Source organism: Phaseolus vulgaris, chromosome 2, assembly GCF_051622355.1.
Source record: "Phaseolus vulgaris cultivar YP4 chromosome 2, ASM5162235v1, whole genome shotgun sequence".
In the NCBI taxonomy this organism is placed as follows: domain Eukaryota; kingdom Viridiplantae; phylum Streptophyta; class Magnoliopsida; order Fabales; family Fabaceae; genus Phaseolus; species Phaseolus vulgaris.
Window position 1 is genome coordinate 45352010 of NC_143499.1, and position 19651 is coordinate 45371660.

At 31.6% G+C, this 19651-nt stretch overlaps 3 protein-coding genes across 10 annotated transcripts; 1 reads left to right on the forward strand and 2 right to left on the reverse strand.

Annotated features, from left to right (window-relative positions):
• Nucleotides 1-639: 639 nt before the first annotated feature.
• Nucleotides 640-2623, reverse strand: LOC137812541 (uncharacterized). 8 transcript variants are annotated; one of them, XM_090299031.1, is made up of 3 exons: nucleotides 2411-2623; nucleotides 2221-2291; nucleotides 640-1670 (listed from the first exon to the last, which is right to left on the reverse strand). In XM_090299031.1, exon 3 carries the CDS (start codon nucleotides 1596-1598, stop codon nucleotides 792-794), a length of 807 nt encoding a protein of 268 aa, XP_090155157.1. In that variant the 5' UTR covers nucleotides 1599-1670; nucleotides 2221-2291; nucleotides 2411-2623; the 3' UTR covers nucleotides 640-791. The 8 variants fall into 8 exon arrangements, with proteins under 8 accessions (XP_090155157.1, XP_090155154.1, XP_090155152.1 ...); XM_090299028.1 differs by having other exon boundaries at nucleotides 640-1681; XM_090299026.1 differs by having other exon boundaries at nucleotides 640-1720.
• A 1559-nt stretch (nucleotides 2624-4182) lies between these two features.
• On the forward strand, nucleotides 4183-6056 carry LOC137809806 (myb-related protein 308). The gene is made up of 3 exons (XM_068610879.1): nucleotides 4183-4486; nucleotides 4866-4995; nucleotides 5129-6056. Exons 1-3 carry the CDS (start codon nucleotides 4354-4356, stop codon nucleotides 5760-5762), a joined length of 897 nt encoding a protein of 298 aa, XP_068466980.1. The 5' UTR covers nucleotides 4183-4353; the 3' UTR covers nucleotides 5763-6056.
• A 3599-nt stretch (nucleotides 6057-9655) lies between these two features.
• LOC137812542 (RING/U-box superfamily protein) lies at nucleotides 9656-19051 on the reverse strand. Its single transcript, XM_068614597.2, has 15 exons — nucleotides 18875-19051; nucleotides 17807-17957; nucleotides 16583-16680; nucleotides 15889-15950; nucleotides 15701-15792; nucleotides 15487-15610; nucleotides 14650-14736; nucleotides 13505-13595; nucleotides 12941-13048; nucleotides 12592-12692; nucleotides 12287-12352; nucleotides 12108-12195; nucleotides 10971-11031; nucleotides 10336-10399; nucleotides 9656-9918 (listed from the first exon to the last, which is right to left on the reverse strand). Exons 1-15 carry the CDS (start codon nucleotides 18942-18944, stop codon nucleotides 9787-9789), a joined length of 1395 nt encoding a protein of 464 aa, XP_068470698.1. The 5' UTR covers nucleotides 18945-19051; the 3' UTR covers nucleotides 9656-9786.
• Between the last annotated feature and the right edge of the window lie 600 nt (nucleotides 19052-19651).

Genomic DNA, 19651 nt, shown 5'->3' on the forward strand with positions numbered 1-19651 from the left:
AAAATCTGTTATATAAATTTTTATTATCAATTTATATAATTAATAATTATATAATATATAAATATGTCTTACATTTTAAATTATATGTAATTCCGTATACATATTACATTTTAAATTATATGTAATTCCGTATACATATCTCTATCGTATTATTTCCGTATGCATATCTCTATAGTATTATTTTCGTAAAATATGTAATTCCGTATACATATCACTATCGTATTATTTCCGTATGCATATCTCTATCGTATTATTTTCGTATACATATCTCTATCGTATTAGTATCCCGACTCAGACTTGAGCATTGGTTCTCGGTGATGATTGTATAATAACATCTTATATATTAGTTAATTGATCAAAGAATGTTTATGGACAAAATACTAATTATTATAAACTAAAAAATATTAATTACATTAGAGATATAAAACATACTAAATAATTTAAGTAATATAAATAATTATATTATTAATTTTTCTTTTACCAATGCTTAAAAATGATTTCAATGCTATAGATTTTGATAAATTGACTTTGAAAGAAACGATTAGTGTTTAAAACAAATTCATTTAAATAATAAAGTAAATTTACTTTTAAGTGTAAATGTAAATATGTTTTTAAAATATCTAATTAGCTGGCTGCGTCTATACCAAAAGTTAATTATAGTTATAAAAATGTGTTTTTTCAGACATACACGATAAATTCGTTATATTACAAAGAAAATAACATGGAAAATAAAGAGATACTCAATATTCAAAGATAACAGATACCTATAAATGTGCTAACCATTTGAGAAATCAGATAATACCATGAGTAACGTATTTTATCAGATTCTCTCCAACGGCTGCCAAGTAATTCCTCTTCTCCATGCTTAAATCTTTAAACTGTGCAATATTCAATATGTTTTGATTTGAGAGGGGTTCTATCCTCTTTAAAGCTGAGGCAAGTATGTAGGCAAGACCTCGACAGTGTTTAGTTTGCAAAGGGAGCATGAAGGACTCATCAAATAGCCTTCCATACCTCCACATGCGCCTCTTGTGGAGGCCATCACTTCTTTCTGCTAGCTCAAGCATTGTCTCAAGACAGGACAATTGCTGCTCATACTCTTTTTTCTGGAGGGCACTCAAAATAACAGCAGGTTTGCAGTTAAGCTTATCAACCAAGCTTCCAAAGATGCTCCATATGTGCATCCCTGTATTAGACAGATGATTCTCATACAAAAAGCTTCTTAGCCCCTCAGCTTTTTTGGTTCCGCCCCCACAGTATAATATCCTGAACAAGGTGGCCTTGAAGACACCGCAGTGTGAAAAATAATGGGATAGTGTCCGAATGCCTTCTACTGTTGGCTGAGGAGGGAATATTGGCATCTGTCTGTTGTAGAATCGAGAGTATCCTGTAACGATGTGGTTAAATGCTCCAATGTAGTTGTCTTCATTTGTTCTGAACAATCTTAAGAGAGAAGATGCGAGGTAACTGTATGCCCGAGCCTCTTCAGCGTTGTTATTCGTATTAGGCATAGGTGCATGGGCTCTGTTCGTGGTCGGGAATCTTTCTGGCAAGGAGTCATATGAGATATCTTCAAGACTGACAGCATCATGGGGCATATCAAAGACATAATTTCCGTCTGCGTTGTCCTTCAAGGCGTAAGCCAAGACAAAGATTGCTCCTGCGGCCCGCTGAGAAAACCCTGATACGATCATTGGGATAATAATTCTTCCCAAACGGGCTATGAAACCATGCTTAATGCTTATTTATAGTGTTAATTTTATGAAACGTATCTGTTACATATCTTTGATAAAAGAGTATTACCTTATCTCTCGCATGGTTACCAAAAGTACACCACTAATAAAATAACACTTTAAGATGAAAAAAATTACTTTAAAGACGCTCATACTTGAAGCCTCATACTTAAAGTCACTGAGCGTGAAAAACTCCACACACAAAGAACCATATAACCCAAGAGGTTGATCTTGATTCTAGAAAACACCCATTATTGTTAACTTTTAGAAAATAAAAGAAAAAATTAGTGAGAACCTTGAAAGGTTTGAGAATAAGCAAAATATAAATCTGTGTCAGGCCCACATAGATAGGAAAAATAGATAAATATTAAACACTAAACCCTAAACCTGCATTTGCAAAATCCCCAAAAGTCATTGTTTCAATCTCAAAGTATTCTTCAAACTGAAAAACCTATGGTTTTTAATTCTTCATATGCATCATATTTACCTTCAGACACCCTTGTAATGGCGAAGCAACTGATGCAAAACCCTAGGGACTGTGAGAGCGGCAACGACGACCTGAGAAATCAAATTTCAGAGTCTGGAATAGAAGTTGGATCGTGTGAGCCAAATCAAGAAATGTGTGGCAGAAGAGGTGAAGAAATAAAAGAATGGGGTGTTGGTGATAGGATACTTACCTCTAATCTTGGAAATCAAGACTCAAACAAAGGGATGATGAATGAGATGGAGCGCTGCTACAATCAACGCACACTACATAGATCTTCCAAAGAACAGAACTTTTTTTCGAATAAGAAAATCAATTTGCATCCACCAATCCAGTCATATACGAAGGTTCTCCCATGCACTCGACGCTGGAAACAAAAGCTTAGGGATTGAGATGGTTAAGAATAGGGTTTTCCTGTTTTTTGACGTATTCGAAACATGTGATATGGGCTCATACCTAAAGGCCCATTAGAAAGGCTCGCATGACTAAAATATTTTATTTATAAAGATTTTTTATTTTAATTTTCTGTTATTTAGTGCAGCTGTTCACCAATAAAAAAACGATACCTCTAATAAAAAAAGTTTTATTCCTTGAAAGTAGTTTCCGGGGCGATAACTCCTTTTCTTTAGGCCTTCTGTTTTTTTTCAACCGCATTTCACAAATCTGAAAAATTAATCTTTTTTATTATTTTTTAAAAAATAATTATTTTACTTTTGGATTACTAGTTTTACTGATTGGTTATTTTTTGCTACCCATTATAGTTGGACAACTTCTTATTGCACAATATCAATTTTAACTTGTACCTTATCATAAATTTCCAAAATTATCTTTATCTCGAATTTGAAAATCTGTAATTTACTTAATAAATATAATTCAAAGTCAAAAAATACATTTTAGAAAAAAAAATTGGAACACAAAATTGAAAATGCAGTTTGGATAAGAATTTTTAGAATTTAAAAATGCGTTCCAAAAATTCAAATTCATAATATTTATGGAAAAAAAGTTTTGAAAGTAATTTTTATTCATATTCTCTTTTTATTTAAGGTTATTTTAGTAATAGATTGAATGAAAGTTGGAATTGATCTCATACAGGAAAATTTTACCTTATAGTTGGTAAGTAAATCTCTTTTATGTTTCCCTTTTTTGCTTTTTCTTTCTTTCTTTTGGTAAGTGAAAATATTACCCACCAAATAAGAAGTACATAAAATAAATTTACATGAAAAAAATAGTTGGTGAGGTAATAATCCACAGGTAAAATATATATTTCAAAAAATATTTTTCTGGTAGTGTTTAATTTTTAGTTTGATTAAATTTACATTCTATAAAAAATTTGTCAATAAATGTGTAATTTAATGTATACCAGCTATATATATATATATATGTGTGTATTAATTACAAAGATGTTCTAAGTTCATCAAAGCTACAACTAAATTTCAACAAAGTTTACTTTTAATGTTTTCAAAAGATTGCATTGTGACTTTAATTGGTTATTAATGTCTATGTTGATATTTAGAAGCAAAAGGACTAGAGAGTGTAATTGTCATTACATCACAGTCCAGCGTGGCAGCCGTGTGTGGAAATCCAAATTTAGGACATCATATTTTTTTACATTATTTTTTTCTCACATACATCTTTTTATTTTAATAAAGTATTTTTTTATTAATAAAATTTATAGCGACTAATTATTTATATTATAAACTTGATAGCTAAAATTTTAGTATTAATATTTTTTAGTTTATAAAATACTACCTAATTTAGTTATAATAAAAAAATATAAAAAATTATTTTTTATTTACGGATTGTATAGGAGAGTATTATTTATTTCCCTTGTTACTTAAAAAAGGTTGAAAAAGGTTTAATAATTGTAGTATAATCCTTTCATAAAAGAAGCTTGAGCAGGATTGAAAGTGTGAATGAAAGAAGAGGTAAGATTATAAATGCAAATAAATGTGGGGAAGAAGTTGAGAGAGAGAGAAAGTGATGCTACCTACCCACTGGAGCACAAACTTAATTGTAACTGCTCCTCCTTTCTCACCAACTCAATCAATGTGTTGTTTATGAGAAAATGAAGATCCCCAAGTGACTCACTCAATTGCACCCCTTCTTCTCTTTTCTCTTTCTCTCTTCAAATCACAAATGGGTAGAACACCCTGCTGTCTAAAACAACACATTTTTAAAGGAGCATGGTCTAAGGAGGAAGATCAACTCCTCATTAATTATGTAAACTGTCATGGAGAAGGCAATTGGAGATGCCTTCCTAAGGCAGCAGGTATTTTTTACAAGAATCATGTTAAAGAATTTCTGTTTGGTTGTTCTATGATAACAATTACAATTGAAGCAAAAGCTAACATGTATATCATTGAAGTGAAACTCTAATTCTAAATGAAGAAAATTGCAAAAACACAGTCAAGAAAATGCATACTAAAATTTGATATAGATTGAATGTGGATTCTAAAATAGAATTTCGAAATAACCAAGAGAGGGCATCTGAAAATCTGAGTTTTGTCTTGAATTTCACAAAAGAAAATTATCACCAGATATATTTATGTGTTTCTGTAGCTATGAAAATTTTCAATGTTCCTCTTTATGCACAATTTTATGTATGTATGAATGTCCAATTCTAATTAACGGATTGATTATTTGCTCAGGTTTGCTTCGGTGTGGTAAAAGTTGCAGACTGAGATGGATGAATTACCTGAGACCCAACCTCAAGAAGGGGAACTTCACTCGAGAAGAAACTGATCTCATCATTCACCACCATAGCTTACTAGGAAACAGGTATGAACACAAACCAAGTAATTCATCCTTGAATGACTTCATAAGTAGGGTTCTTCTGCTTGAGTTTTGTAAAGAGAGAGAGAGATTTGAAATGGGTTGATGATGTTTTGTACATTTTATTATGGTTTTTCAGATGGTCACAGATAGCAGCATGTTTACCTGGAAGAACAGATAATGAGATAAAAAACTACTGGAACACCCACATCAAACGTCAGCTCTATGCCAATGGAATGGATCCTGTAACTCATAAACCACTCAACAAGGAAACCAATGAGACCACAGATCCACCTGCTAACTCTCAAGTGACTGAGGTTGCCACCACAAGTGAAAATGGAACTGACAACAACAACAACAGTTGCAGCTTCACTACTGGTGACAACAACCAAATCAACTATTTTAATGTGTTTCTCAATTCAAAGGTGCAGATCAGCAGTGATGATTACTCAACTGGTGATAAAGGTGAATGCTCAAACAACAGTAGTGGTGTTACCATAGAGGAAGCTCATCCTCAACTCAACTTGAACCTTTCCTTATCTCCACCACCAAAACCCCAAGATTTTATGGTGAACCCTAAAAGGCTGCAACCACAAGGACAACAAGAAGAGCAAGTTTTGTTCCCAGGTAATGTGAATGTTAGTGGTGGTAAACAAAGTGTGTGCCTCTGGTGCAGTCTAGGGTTGCAAAGTAGCCATGCTTGTAGCAGCAAAGACAAGGGTTGTTGCACTGCTACTACAGTTGCTCCACCTGTTGGTAACCGTGATGATTGATGAGTACCATCTCATGGGACAAAACACATGAACATTTGATGTTTACAAGGGAAGGCCTAGTAGCTGTAGAATTCAAGAAATTTTGGATTCAGGGAATTAATTATATATTGAAAAACTTCATTTTACAGGTCAAAGGGAATGTAAGTGTAATTGCAAGTGTTTAGAATATGTGTAATGTGATGTGACAGACCAACTATAGCCTTAACCAACAGTAAGATCTTGGTGTAAAATATTTTGGTTTTGGAACACTGTTTTATATATGAATGATAATTATGTACAAAGGGTTTCTGTTTTCCGAGACATTAATTTCTTTAGTGTTGATGGTAAAGATAGAAAAACACTTCTGTCACCTTTATTGTTTTAGTCAACTCTAATGTTTTCAAATGGTACATTTTTAAATATGTTATTTTTATTTGACATGTTCAAGAGAGGAAATATAGCTAGTAAATATTTACAATAAATTTTTCATAGATTTTTTTTTTTTTTAATTCTTGATTTTTTTTTTCTTTTTTATGAATTCTTAATTTTATTATTAGAATTAAGTCAGAACAAAATTTAACTTGAACCTTTTGAATTAATTGAATTCTTTTTTTCTAAATTAGAGTGCTAAGGTGTTTGTTTACAATTTCATCTTCATTGAATTATTCCGAGAATGAATTGAGACTTAGGTTTACAATTTGAAAATTTTAAATTATGCCAAACCATCTTCTTTATCAGCAAATAAATACATACTACAATTACAAGATGTCATATTCATATATATATATATATATATATATATATTCAGATAAACAATATTTCAAAAAACCAACAACATATTTTACTTAAAAAATTTCAGTATCATAGTCTTCTTGAGTACCACATTTAGATGTGTTTGCAAAGAGTTTTTCAGTACATTCCCAAGATAATTAAATATTTTTTTATTAAAACTAAACTGTTATATACCTTTATATTTATTATTAATATAAATTTATAAAATAAATTTAAAATTGATATTTACTATTATTTATCAAAGTTCTGAATTGGATAAAAGTTCTTACAAGCATAGATAGAGAAGTATGCATGTGAGGCACGTCATGTGAAGCGATAGGGTGGAATATACACAGAACAGAACTGAACTGAAAGAGCATGGCTTTGTGATGTGTTATATGTGTGATCATTGGAGACAAAGGAACCGAGTTTGGTAGGGTCAGAACAGACCTGACATGGTGGCGGAATTAATGGATTCGGACAAAGAATAACTGCAACTTTGTTTCATCGTGAATCACAACTATTTATTTCGTTGCAGTTAAATGCAAACTGCTTAGTGCAAAAACGTTAAACCAAACACACTTTAAGGAACCTCTGATTCACAAACTTCATGCCAACACTCAAAGTATTATTAACTTGGAACCCTTCTATTCTTGGTCACACTTTATGTGATGTTATACTACATTTTGAAGATGATATAAACATGATGTAATTATGAATAAGCATTAAATATTATTTATGATTTTTTTCTTTTATTAAATTATATCTCTCTTGTTTAACTTTTTAATAGATAGTAAACTTAAACAATGGTGTGCATTGAAATGAAGGAAAAACAAGAATTAAATGAACTTTTTCTTCTTCTTATTTTTATATATAAAAGGAATTAATACAATTATTTTCTGCTACATATCAAATATTTTCTCTCAATAGACAATAATATATACAATACATGGTTGTTCTATGTAAACAATTGTATGCTTAAAGTTATCTTAAATCAATTGCTACTTTATGGATTAATGGCTGATTGCAAAATATAACCTTTAAGCCATAGATCATTTGACTGGTCAGAAATGTTATTTTTGTTAGAAATGCAGGGTAAGGTGTGATATGGGAGTTTGGATTGGAGTGCGAGATGTTGGTACTGTAGTCATCTTTACAAAATTGTGCAATTCAATCTCGCACGCAGAAGACTTTGACATTATTCTTATAGATGAGTTAAGTAGAAGTTGTGTCTCTGACGAGGTTTTTTTAAGAGTTTATACATATTTATAATCTTAATATGATTGTATTTTGTATACATATCTTTTGTAGTTTGTGTTCTTTGTACTATAAAATATATATGTTTTGTATAAGATTGTGGAACAACTAAGTATATTTTAAATAAGACTTCTTAGTAGCTAGTTCTCTGTGAAGTTATTAATGGAACAGGGTTTTGGAGAAACTTTTATGATGATATTAGCTTTGGAAAAGTAGAATATAGTTCTCTTGGATCTTGTAAGTTTGGTTGGAAGTCCTCTTTGTTGGACATTCTTTTTATAATAAGGTTGGAGCACCCCTTAATGTTTCATATTATTTTATTTATCCCTAATTATATACTATAGTATTATTTTTTAATAAATTCTAACTCATTTTCTCTGCTATCAAATTCGACAATCTAAAATATCAAAATTAATTATGTAATTTTCATTAAATATGAATTAAGTTAAGTTTTAAAATATTTTTATTGAATTCACAAACGTTCAGATTAAATACTAAAATCAGAATTATCCTTCCACTATTTAAACAAAGTTATCTATCTTCTATAGCTATTTAAATAAAAGTTATCCATATAATAAAACCTATAAATTTGCTCTATATAGCAGTCTTAAATTTCATCTATACAATGTTGTGGACAATCTTAACTTTTAAAAAAGACTGAGTTAAAAATGTGGAGCTTCATTACAACACCTACTAATTAAGGAGTGAGAAAAATAAAACTTAATCATTCAATCCAAATTTTAGTAAAAAAAGGAATAAAAAGTTATTATGAAAATAATAGAATCTATATTTTATTTTCCAAGGTTTGACGCTTTGACAATTCTTCATCACGCAAGGGACTCATTCTTCATGCATCCCATTAAATTTCTCCCTACACCCCCCATTAATTAAAAAAAAACCGTTGTATATTTTTTAAATGATTTTCATATTATTTTTTGTAAGCTTTTCCTGGAACATACTTTCCAGAAATCATGAAATATATTTCAAAAAAAGTTTTCCATAACAGAATTTCTAATTTTTTTTTCTGAAATAGAATTTTTGGAAAACATTTTTCAGAAGATTATACGTTCTGAGAACGAACCAGATGAGGCATTTGGCCATTTCATCTAATTGATGGGGCACAAAAAGAAATTTCATGGGGTGCAGGAAGAAACACTCCATCTATGATTGTAGAGTGTTTAAAAAATGATAAATTCTTTCCACACCCAATCATTTTGAACCTGCATTCTATATAGTTTTAAATTCTTGAAAATATTTTTCATTTCAAACATAAATATTCAGAATTGAAAATATATTCCAGAAAAGTAGACTCAGAAGATATTATTGTGTTCCGAAAATCAAAATTCAAAAATCAAAATTCCAATAAAATTGCCTTAAAAAATATGGTGCAGGAAGTAATTGCCTTCCAAAATTGGGTCGTTCTCCCAATAAAAATAAGTGAGTTGGGTTCAGAAGATTGTGGCTGAAAGTATCTAGATGGTAAACCTAATATTAGAGAAATAACATATTAGAGACATAATCAATTTATTAAATAATACTACAAAAACATTTTGTAAGATAAATTATTTATTAAAAGTAAAACAATTGTTTATAATAATCTTATCAATTTGAGTTAATTTGTCTTACATCAAAGATAAAGATACCTGTCACTTATAAAAAAGATAGAATAGCATTTTAAACTATGATCCCTTATTAATCTGTGTTTTAATTATAGTTACTCAAAATGAAAATAAGAGTTATCGATAATGTGATTGTATTTTAAAAATTCAAGTTTAACTTTGATTCAGCATGATATTGGGTGAGGTTGGTTCATTGGACCAACTTTCTACCACTACTTATTTAGACTTTATTTGTTTATAATCATCACTTTTAAAATTTTGAACTGCTTTGAAGCCAGGAATTCGCATGATTGCTACTAACAAGAGGAAAAGTGTAATTGACAGAGCACATAGTATTGTTGAAAAGGAGAAGAATAAGAAAACAGTTCGAAGTTGAAAGAAAAAAATGGTGACATTAGTCACACGTTTGAGCCTCTGGTTGGACGGCACACATGATTCCTCTTACGAGCATGCTCTTCACTACGGTGCTGCGTTCGACATGCATACCCATACCAGCAATCTTGTCTTGATGATGCATCTGGTGGAAGAAGCTTTTCGTAATACACACAAAAACAGTAACACTTGGTCAACTTTGCACACCACTTTCATAGTAAAGAACAACAAAACATCACAAAAAAACTCAGGAGTTATTTTCTGTTTATTCAGATTTTAAAAGATGGAATTGGTTTCTTAATATCCTAAATAGAGTGGACTGTATTCAGAACACAACCAATATGGATTCCTAAGAGAAATGCTAAGAACACACTTTCTGTTATTGGTTGAAATGATGGTGAAACTCACTAAATAAACGTATGGCCAGGCTACTACCTAGAAAATAAGATCACCATGAATTTCCCAATAGCTAGTAACTTTAGAAAGTGTGATTACAGAAAAACAAAGCAGAAAATAGTTTTTAGTAGAGCTAGAATCTGTTGAATAGCATAATGCTTTGGGTTGAAGGTACTTACATATTTAGGTATAGAGACGCGAAACCAGTACAGGAGAAATGATACCAACTTGTGATGACAGTCACTGCATGATTACAGTAAAGCATTATGAATATGGAAAGGATGTGACACACTCTGACTTAATTCCACACTTTTTTATAGTCAGTTTTTATCTGCCACAACAAGCGTATCAAACTTGCTCAAGGTGTTAATATCTTCAAATATATGCATAGAAGTTTAGTCAACAGTGTAGCCAAAGAAGAACAGTGTAAACTGTAAAAGCTTAGTTCTTATGAACTTGTGTGTTTTCTGCATATACAACACCTTTTGAACACTGCCATCATCAAAGGTTATCTTTTTTTATAGGCCAAAGGTTATCTTTTAAAATAGAATTTTTGGAACCAAATAAAGAAGTTGATTGGTCATTCTAATTTGAAAGTTGATATTAGGAGTGGGTTGTAGAGTGAAAAACAAAAACATGATAAAACTGAACAAGCAAATGCAAGAGATCAACAAAACAAATAACCAAACGTATTATAAATTCCAAAGAAAAAGCAAAATGCACTGGTTTTAGGTAATGTATACTGAATAACAAACAATCTGAGACAGAACGAGTGACTATATTTAGATAATTCCACTTTCAGGGCAAAGCTTACCGGCATACAATAGTTCGAGCAGTAATCATCTCAGCATGATTTAGCATCATTCGCGTTCTATCTGCCAATAGAAAAAAGAGGCCAAAGTGTAAGTCAAGATGTGTTGACATTGTCACAGTGTACATCACATCAATTTACAACAACGAATAAATTGTGAGAAGAATATTTTGCAAAAGCTCCCACTAAATTAAAACTTGCATTGTGTTTGTATGCAAGTTAATGTAAAACAGAAACCTTAGGGCCTGTTTTTTTTTTTTTTCATTTTCAGTATGGTCTGTGGTTACTGATTAGTTAGTTGCCGGCTCAACAGCAGTGAGTCAAATTGTACAACGTTATATAGTTGGTTCCTTCGTACAGTCAAATTAGTGAAAGTCCATGGTTCGGTTTTCTCTCTATCTGCTTCTTTGGATTCTACTATGGCATCAAGAGGTTGTAATAAATCCAAGCCATGGCTTCTCCTTTCCAATTTCCACCAAGAAAATCATAATATATCCAACACCTTTTCTCATCAAATCTCAAGCAAGCTGGATTTCAAAAAAATTGTAGAGAAAAACACGTTGAAGGGATTACTCTGATCCGTGGTCACAAATTCCGTTTCTTGGTTGACGCTATAATTCCTTCTCAGTATTTTACCAAGCGAGATCATGATGCTGATACAGTTAATCAAATTATATTAGGATTGGGAACAGCAAGATCTGTTGCTGTGTACATGGCTTCTATCAACACTACCAGAGATGGTTCTTCCTACGGCTGTTTGTTGTGTGCACTCGTGGCAGGTATGGGAAGAAATCCACAAATTCTTTCACTCTCAGATGAACGCACAATCTCATCAACTTCATTCTGAGTTAAAATCCATTATGAAGAGAGATCGCACAGTTACGGAATATCTGGCAAGGATTCAAGTCATCATTGACATCCTGTTTCTCATTGTTACCCCATTGATGCTATTCTTGAAGGTTCCCAGGGAAATACAGTCCTCTTGCAGCAATTATTCAGCATTGCACTGAGACTTAACATTTTGTAAATATAAGTAAAACATATAAACTGTAGCATGCTTCTGAAACAACGCAACAAGGGATACTTAAAGAAGAATGCCTCTTGTTAACCATTTCATGGAAGTTAAATTTATCACTTAACCAATTTCTCTGTTGTCCAGCTTTTGTATCCACTCTGATATCACATCCGGCAATGTCCTTCCCATTTGTCTAATGCAACTATCAGTTATCTACAACACCACAAACGAAAATATCATTGCAACAAATGTAAGCTAAAACAGACCAAAAACAATCAGAATATAGGGATCAGAAAGCACATACATTCTGTTCATGGAGATTCTTTTCATGTGCTAACAATGGAATGCTCGAAATAGGGTGCTCTGAGATCTGAAAAAAAAGGGACAAAGATCGTGGTTAAAGTGACCTTTATACCATATCCACAACCTTTAATTCACAAGGCATGAAATAACCAAGAAAGGAAACATTGTGCTGCACAGTTAAATGGATGATGGAAATTGATAAAAATATCCAGCATGTATGGCACAAGTTACAACAGTAATTACACAAAAACTTCTAGAATGAAACATTCGTTAGAATTAACAAATGTGATGAACAATAATCCATACAGGTCTAAATGTATCCTGGGAGCAAACAGGGTAAGAGCCATTCCCAGTTACTCCTAGAGCATTCCAGTAAGCTCCACAGAATGGCCTATCACATCCTGAACCTATGAAAAGAAAAATATGAATTATCTGACATTATCAAGGAATGTGAATATTAATATTAAACCCCACCATAAATAAAACCGAAATAAATAAAATACTCCTGTTCATCAGCATAAATTTGAATAACCTACAAGATTTCACAGTATTACAAGCTAGCACAAAATATTTTAAACCCAAATCAAAAGCTATTCATATAAAAAAAATCATAAATTTGACAATGCTATTGACTAAATTAAACATGATAACTTACAATGCTGAGGAATGCCAAAACTAGTACGGGAAGGCATCATTCCCCCACATGCTTGACATTGGAGATGAACAGTGTCATGTTTGCAACCAAACCCACCAACTTCAGTATCTAAAGATATAAGTAAAGAACTCAATGAGTATGATGAGACCAATAAGTAAAGAAAAAAGTCACAATTTTGTTTTCTCCTTGGTTTTATTGCATGTGATGCATATTGTCATGAAATTCAGACTATAATCACAGTAGCTGATGAGGACATAAGGAGTACCCAAACAAAAAAACTTCAAATCCATTTCATGTATATGACGAACAAGGCACACAACAAAAAAAACAAATCTAATTAACATGTCATCTCAATAATCCTTTTCCAAGAGACAATAAAAATCTCTTTCATGCAGGTCAGCTCAGGCTACAAACACTATATTCATACGAACAGCATAACTTATAGTTTAACACCACAAATAATAAGCACAGCAAACAAAGGAGACTGTGGGGGAAAATGTTTTGCTACGTAGATTGCATTGTACAAGAGACATTATTCCAGATCTAATGCTGTATTGTTTTTACCACACTGCGGGCACTGATGATATGTGGCATCACTTTGATCATCCAGTGTTGTGTGAGCCCTCTTTCGACTCTTCTTTCCAGATCCAATGACCTAATAGTAAAAACAAGAACCATGATACAAAATCATAAAATCCCAAAAATAAAGGTATCAAAAAACTGTTCTAAGGTTTGACAGAAGAGTCTAACAAATGTACTAAATCATAATCTAATTTCAATAAATTTGCAAGAAAAAGTACGGGATATTTTATTACACCTAAATGTTCCAATCCAATAGACACTCAAATATGGTATAGAATCAATTATACTTAGTAAAATTACTTTCTTAATAATCACTTGTTTGAAAAAGCATACTTCATCAATCCCAACTATTAGATTTGAAATTTTAAGAAAAATAGATCAAGTCTGCAAAACTTTATACAATTTAAAAACTAAATGATATTTCATCAAACTGCTTTATTGCATCATAACGGTCCCAATACCAGGTAAAGCAAGAGGTTTGAGTTAGACCTTCAGCAACCAACATAAAACTCCTCAATATACCAAAAATGGAACACTCACTGCATATTGTGTGCTAATGCAAGGTTGTTACCAAAAAATAACCTATTGCACAGCTTAAGTATAGTGTTAAATGAGCTAAAGTCATTGAACAGAACTGTATGCAGTGTTAAGGTATATTGTTATTTCATAAGAGAAAAGTTGAGTCTAGAGACATCACAATTTGTCAGCACTAATGAACTGTTGGTTGACATATTCACCAAGTCTGTAAGAGGATTAAGGATTGACCATATTTGCAGCAAGTTAACGCATAGTACTTATATGCTCCAACTTGAGGGGGAATGTTATAATTACATAAATAAGGGACAGATTCTATTTAATCAGGAATATGCAGATTACATAAGTTAGGAACATTTTTATTTATTCCCATATCAAATCTCCTCTACTTATTGAATTGATTGTTTTTTCAATACAAAAAAAAACATACATTGTATCAAAAACACAGTTTCAGCTCATTGTCTCCTATTTCCTATAATTTAGCATACAGATCTACCAATACCCAAATCATTTTGATACAATTGATCATTAAGAATGGCATAACATGGCAAAGGAAATTAAACTTTTATCGCTTAAAGAGTCATCTTACTCACAAGGTTTGATCGTACTAGTGCATAAGTATCTAAAAGTGAAACTTCGTCATGTGAGCGTCTTAGTGAAGAATCTGCCCTTAGAATATCCTAAAAAAATATATGCATATTAGAAACAAGAAAAGTACCAAGTGAGAACAAAAAAATTATTACATTAGGTGGATCAACTAAAGGTAAAAAGAGAAGAAAATTAATAAATCAAAAGGTACAACAACAAATTGAAAAAGAACTATCCTTCCTAACTATGACTTAGAGTTCGTGAAAATTATGGGCAAAATATGTCAGCTTCAATGAATGCAGACAAATATTAACTAAAATGCCCTGATGCTATCCCTGATGACATTAAAAAAATTATATCAACATTCCTACAAGTAGATTAGTTCGAGTTTTAAAATAGAATTTGTCATTAGTCACGAGCATATATAAAATATTAAAAAATGTGTAATGTAGCTTATATCTACCATTAAGAAAAGTCAATAGATGAAGCTTATGCGTTATAACATCAAGATATCTAAAATTAGAGCTGATAAACACATTTTACTCAGACCAAGTGCCCCTTCATCATGGGCCCACAGCTACATAGTGGGAAGTTATTGCACATGCAAAGCTCTAAAGTTTCTATTTGCCAAGGCAAAAGAAATAAAACAGATTCATGGTAAAGACAAATCAACAGATGGAGCTGTTAGAGATAAAAATATCTCATATCAAACTCAATTAACATAATTTAAGAGCTGAGGGACTATTGAACCCCAAAAGCTCTGGATTTGTAATTAAATAAAATCTGAAGGTCATGGCAGAGAAAAAATTACACATGTTTCATTAATTTGGCATTAAACTTACCTCGGCAATGATACGCAAAAAGTGATTTTTTCCAACAAAGTGAACTACTGCTCTGCATTGAGGACAAAGTACATCTGAACGTTTTTCCTTTGATCTCCTTAACCACTCTGAGAAGCAACCATTGCTGTAGTGCCACATAGCAACTCAAGCAAAAGTCAAAGAACTGAAACAGAACTACAACACTAAGAAAAGGATGGAGAAATGCTATCCATACCAAAAATTATGAAGGCATGGAGCAACAGTAACAACATCATGCCATATGTTTAAGCAAATGCTACACTTTGCGTGATCAGCATCTACACATATCTGGAAAAGAAACACAGTCAAGTCATCAATATTACTACAGGTAAAACAGTATTAAAGAAGACATTAAGGAGGCAGAGCATATTAGACAGTGTTAACCTTTAGCTGCCTCTGGGAGATATCTGGGCTAGACATTATACAAAATTTGTAACTGACAAATCCTAGTGCCATGAAGAAAGAAACAGAGAATTAAAGCACTTAATAACCATCTTATAAATATTAAAAAACAGTATTAAAAAACGAAATAATTAGCAGACAGATTTTGCTCTGTTCAATGCACTAAATTAAAAATCTTTACTAGTTATTCAAAAGACCCAAAAATCATGGTAACCAACAACAAGTTTAAATAATAAATCAACTACATGATAGTATAATACTTTGAGACAAGTAATTCCCACTCACGGATCATAATTAGGGTCAAACTGACACAAATTACTGTGCTATAGTTTATGGCCACATTACTGGCCAAGTCAATTGAAGCACAAATCACCCATTTTTCACCCTGAAGCCCTCCATTATCTTGGTAATTTAACATGCTGAATAATAAATATTACCACTTTTGTCAAACCAAGTTTGAATCACATTAAAAAGAACACTATAACTTGCTGCTCAATACAAAGAAAACTTGGATTACAATAAAAGCCTCCTTTATTTGATTCTCATCACAGTAGCACAATGACAATGCTACTTTATGGAACTAACAGACAGGCGACACAATTTTACAGTTTGTATAACATAAATGTCGTTAGTAATAGAAATTGTTACACTGCCATAAATATTAAAAGAATCTGACCTTCCCTATCAGGACCTGGGATAATTTGGCTTCCATCCTTAATGACAATGGTGTCATCACTGTGCAACACAGCCCCATCAACAAGAATTGTATCTTGACTACAGCATGAATTCATGATACACCCAAAACCAAAGTAATTAAAATAAAAGGAGTAAAATACGCAGAGGAAAGGAGATAAGATAACAGCCTTCTTGAAGAAATAAATAAACATTTAATAGTTCAACTCAGGATGGAGGTTGTAAGAACATTATTATGATTATGAGTAAAATGGTATTCCTTCACGATCATGAAGCTGAAACAAGTTATTGGGATTTCAACCCTAGGAAAGCAGAGAACTGATTTTAATAATACAATTTATTCCTCTGATTTTAACAATAAGATTGTTTGTAGTAAAGTTCATCTGCTCCAACTGAAATTTCGAATGACAACTGTTGAATAGTATATGAAAAACAGTGCGGTGAGATGGCCACAAAGATTTATTTTTCTTTAATTATAAAGTAACACTTATTAGTTCTTTATTGAAATTCAAATGTGAGTTGAAGTCCTACATTGTTTAAATATGGGCAAGTTAGCAATATATAAATAAGAAAAACCTACAAACCTATTGTCTAAAGGTTTTGGGTTGGGTGTAATGTTGTGTTCTCTTATGTAGTTGGCTCATGACCCACATTAGTGAATATCTCCCTGGTGTTTCTCCCCTTGGATTTCTTAACAGTAGTACCAGAGTTGATGGTCCTGGTAACCAACTCAAACAAACACAATGGAGTTGGTGGTGGATCCAGGTGAGCAGATGATCCCTTTTGAATCCAAATGGTAAGCCTTTGAGGTGAACAGAGGTGCAAGTAAGGGTCACTGTTCAGTACTCGTGGACAAGTAAGTGCTTTCACTTGAGGGAGAGTTTACAGTATGGAAGGGACTCACTTGAAGGAGGGTTTGTTAGAGTTCACATGTAAGTGAGACTCACACATTGTGTAGAAAAGGACAAGTTGAGTAATATATGAGTGAGAAAAGATCATAAACATATTGCCTTAAAATTTTCGATTGAAAGTGATGTCATGTTTTCCTGTATGAGTCATGATCTATTGATAAAGATCTTCCTAGTGTTTCTCCCACTCGGATTACCAACATTCTTCTCAAACCAACAGAGGACTGATATTTATCTTGGATAATAGGGAACATGATTTACTTAATTACATAGAAGTTATTAACTATTCAAAATTTTACCTCTTGTTCTCCACTGTGGCCGAACATAGATCAGGATTCCTTACGATTTTGCACCAGCTATATTTGTCACTAGAAGTAGCTGATATCTCTGAAGATATTACTTTTTCATCTGACCTTATCTCCGCATCTGAAAATCTCTCGTCTGATGAAACTGTGAAAAGGAAATAGTTTGATTAAAATAAGAAACGTAAGAAAGTTTAAAACTTCACACTTTATTTGCCCCTTCAATTGTTTATATCTAGGAGTCAATTTAGCATCCCCTTAAAATGTGCGATGAAAAAAATCAGAATGTTTTTCATACAAATTTCCAAATAAAGTTCATAGAGATACATGTTTTTTTACTTTTAGGGGAACACCAAATTGATAACTATGCTTGTAAAAAGCATTCAAATGACATTCTCAACAACCCGCTTGAAATGTATAAACCCAATAGAACAGTGAGCTGTACCACTTGCCTCTCCATTCATCGCCACCCACTTCAACACAACAGACACTCAAGTCCCACTCTTTTTTCTATCCAACCCTACAAAGTTCTTGACATTGTGAAGACAGCAGCACCTTTTAAGTTAGATTAAAATTACCATGCATCCACTTTCTCTATCTCTCATTTTTCTTCCTATTTTTCCATTGTTTCCGATCACATCTATCTATCACTTTTTCTCTTCTCCTTTATTTTTTTTCCTGTGTCTCTCTTTTCTTTCTGGCATGCACCCCAATAACGGGATGCACGTTTAACAACTTCCTTTAAACTAATCAAAGTCCCAAAATGACATCCACAGAGTAATCAATCAGAGGAACTACGCAGTAACCTATCAAGAAATGGAGGCTTAGACATTTCACAAAAATGTGAACTTGGCCATCAAACCAATAAAAAAAATAGCCTTTTCATACTCAGCCTTCAGAATCCGCTTAAAATTCGAATAAATATTGTGATATCCAAAAGGGGTGGGGAGGGGGAGAAATGGAAGCATGGAAAGCACCAAGTTTGAAACTTTGTTTGGTATCTATAAAATGTGAGTGCGAGTGTGGATAACCGGAATGAATTGAAGATGAAAAAACGATTATTACCAAGTTTAGCCCAAATTTCATCTAAGTGGTTGGCTGAAGTTGAAGAAGAGCATTCTCCCTTTTCCTCCATTGATCACAAGAAAGAAAGGTCTGGAGTGGAGTAGAAAGGTTAAAGTTTAAAACTTTGAAGAGAAGCTTGCATGATACCCATTTCTATGCTTAAAATTTCAGTTTTTCATTAGATGACCATATATATATATATATATATATATATATATATATATATATATATATTAATATCAAACATATGGTCAATATATTATTTTTCTTTTATCATACATCGCATTTTATATTAACAATGTATTTATATTTTTTATAATTTTATTATTTTTATAGATAATTAATTACAAAGTATAAAAATAATATAATTTAATGTATATATAGATAATTTTGTAAAATAATATTAAAAATTATAAAAATTAAAATAAAATAAAATAAAATAAAATAAACTTTTATGAATATATTTTCTCATTTTTATTATATAAAGTATATATAACTTTTAATGTTTTTATGAATGATTAATTAAAATATATATATATATATAATTTAATAAAAAATAGTGTTAAAAGATTATATATCCATTCTTTTTAAAAAGATTAATTATTTAATTATTTTTAAAAAAAAACTATTTCTTATTTATTTTATTAAATAAATAAAATATTTTTTATTTATTAAAGGGTAAAACTGTCTAATAAAATATTACATAAAATAAATTATCAAATTGTATATCATTATTATATAACAGTATAGATAATTAAGTGATATGTTAATTACTAA

What these genes read in the sequence shown, in the direction of transcription:
- LOC137809806 (XM_068610879.1), top strand. Translation starts at nt 4,354, where the DNA reads ATGGGTAGAACACCCTGCTGTCTAAAACAACACATTTTTAAAGGAGCA. An exon ending in ATGCCTTCCTAAGGCAGCAG is followed by an intron (nt 4,487 to 4,865) that starts GTATTTTTTACA and finishes TTATTTGCTCAG; the next exon opens with GTTTGCTTCGGTGTGGTAAA. An exon ending in CATAGCTTACTAGGAAACAG is followed by an intron (nt 4,996 to 5,128) that starts GTATGAACACAA and finishes ATGGTTTTTCAG; the next exon opens with ATGGTCACAGATAGCAGCAT.
- LOC137812542 (XM_068614597.2), bottom strand. Translation starts at nt 18,944, where the DNA reads ATGGAGGAAAAGGGAGAATGCTCTTCTTCAACTTCAGCCAACCACTTA. An exon ending in CCCAGGTCCTGATAGGGAAG is followed by an intron (nt 15,951 to 16,582) that starts GTCAGATTCTTT and finishes TCATGGCACTAG; the next exon opens with GATTTGTCAGTTACAAATTT. An exon ending in GCTGGACAACAGAGAAATTG is followed by an intron (nt 11,032 to 12,107) that starts GTTAAGTGATAA and finishes TTCTATTGGCAG; the next exon opens with ATAGAACGCGAATGATGCTA.
- LOC137812541 (XM_090299026.1), bottom strand. Translation starts at nt 1,694, where the DNA reads ATGATCGTATCAGGGTTTTCTCAGCGGGCCGCAGGAGCAATCTTTGTC.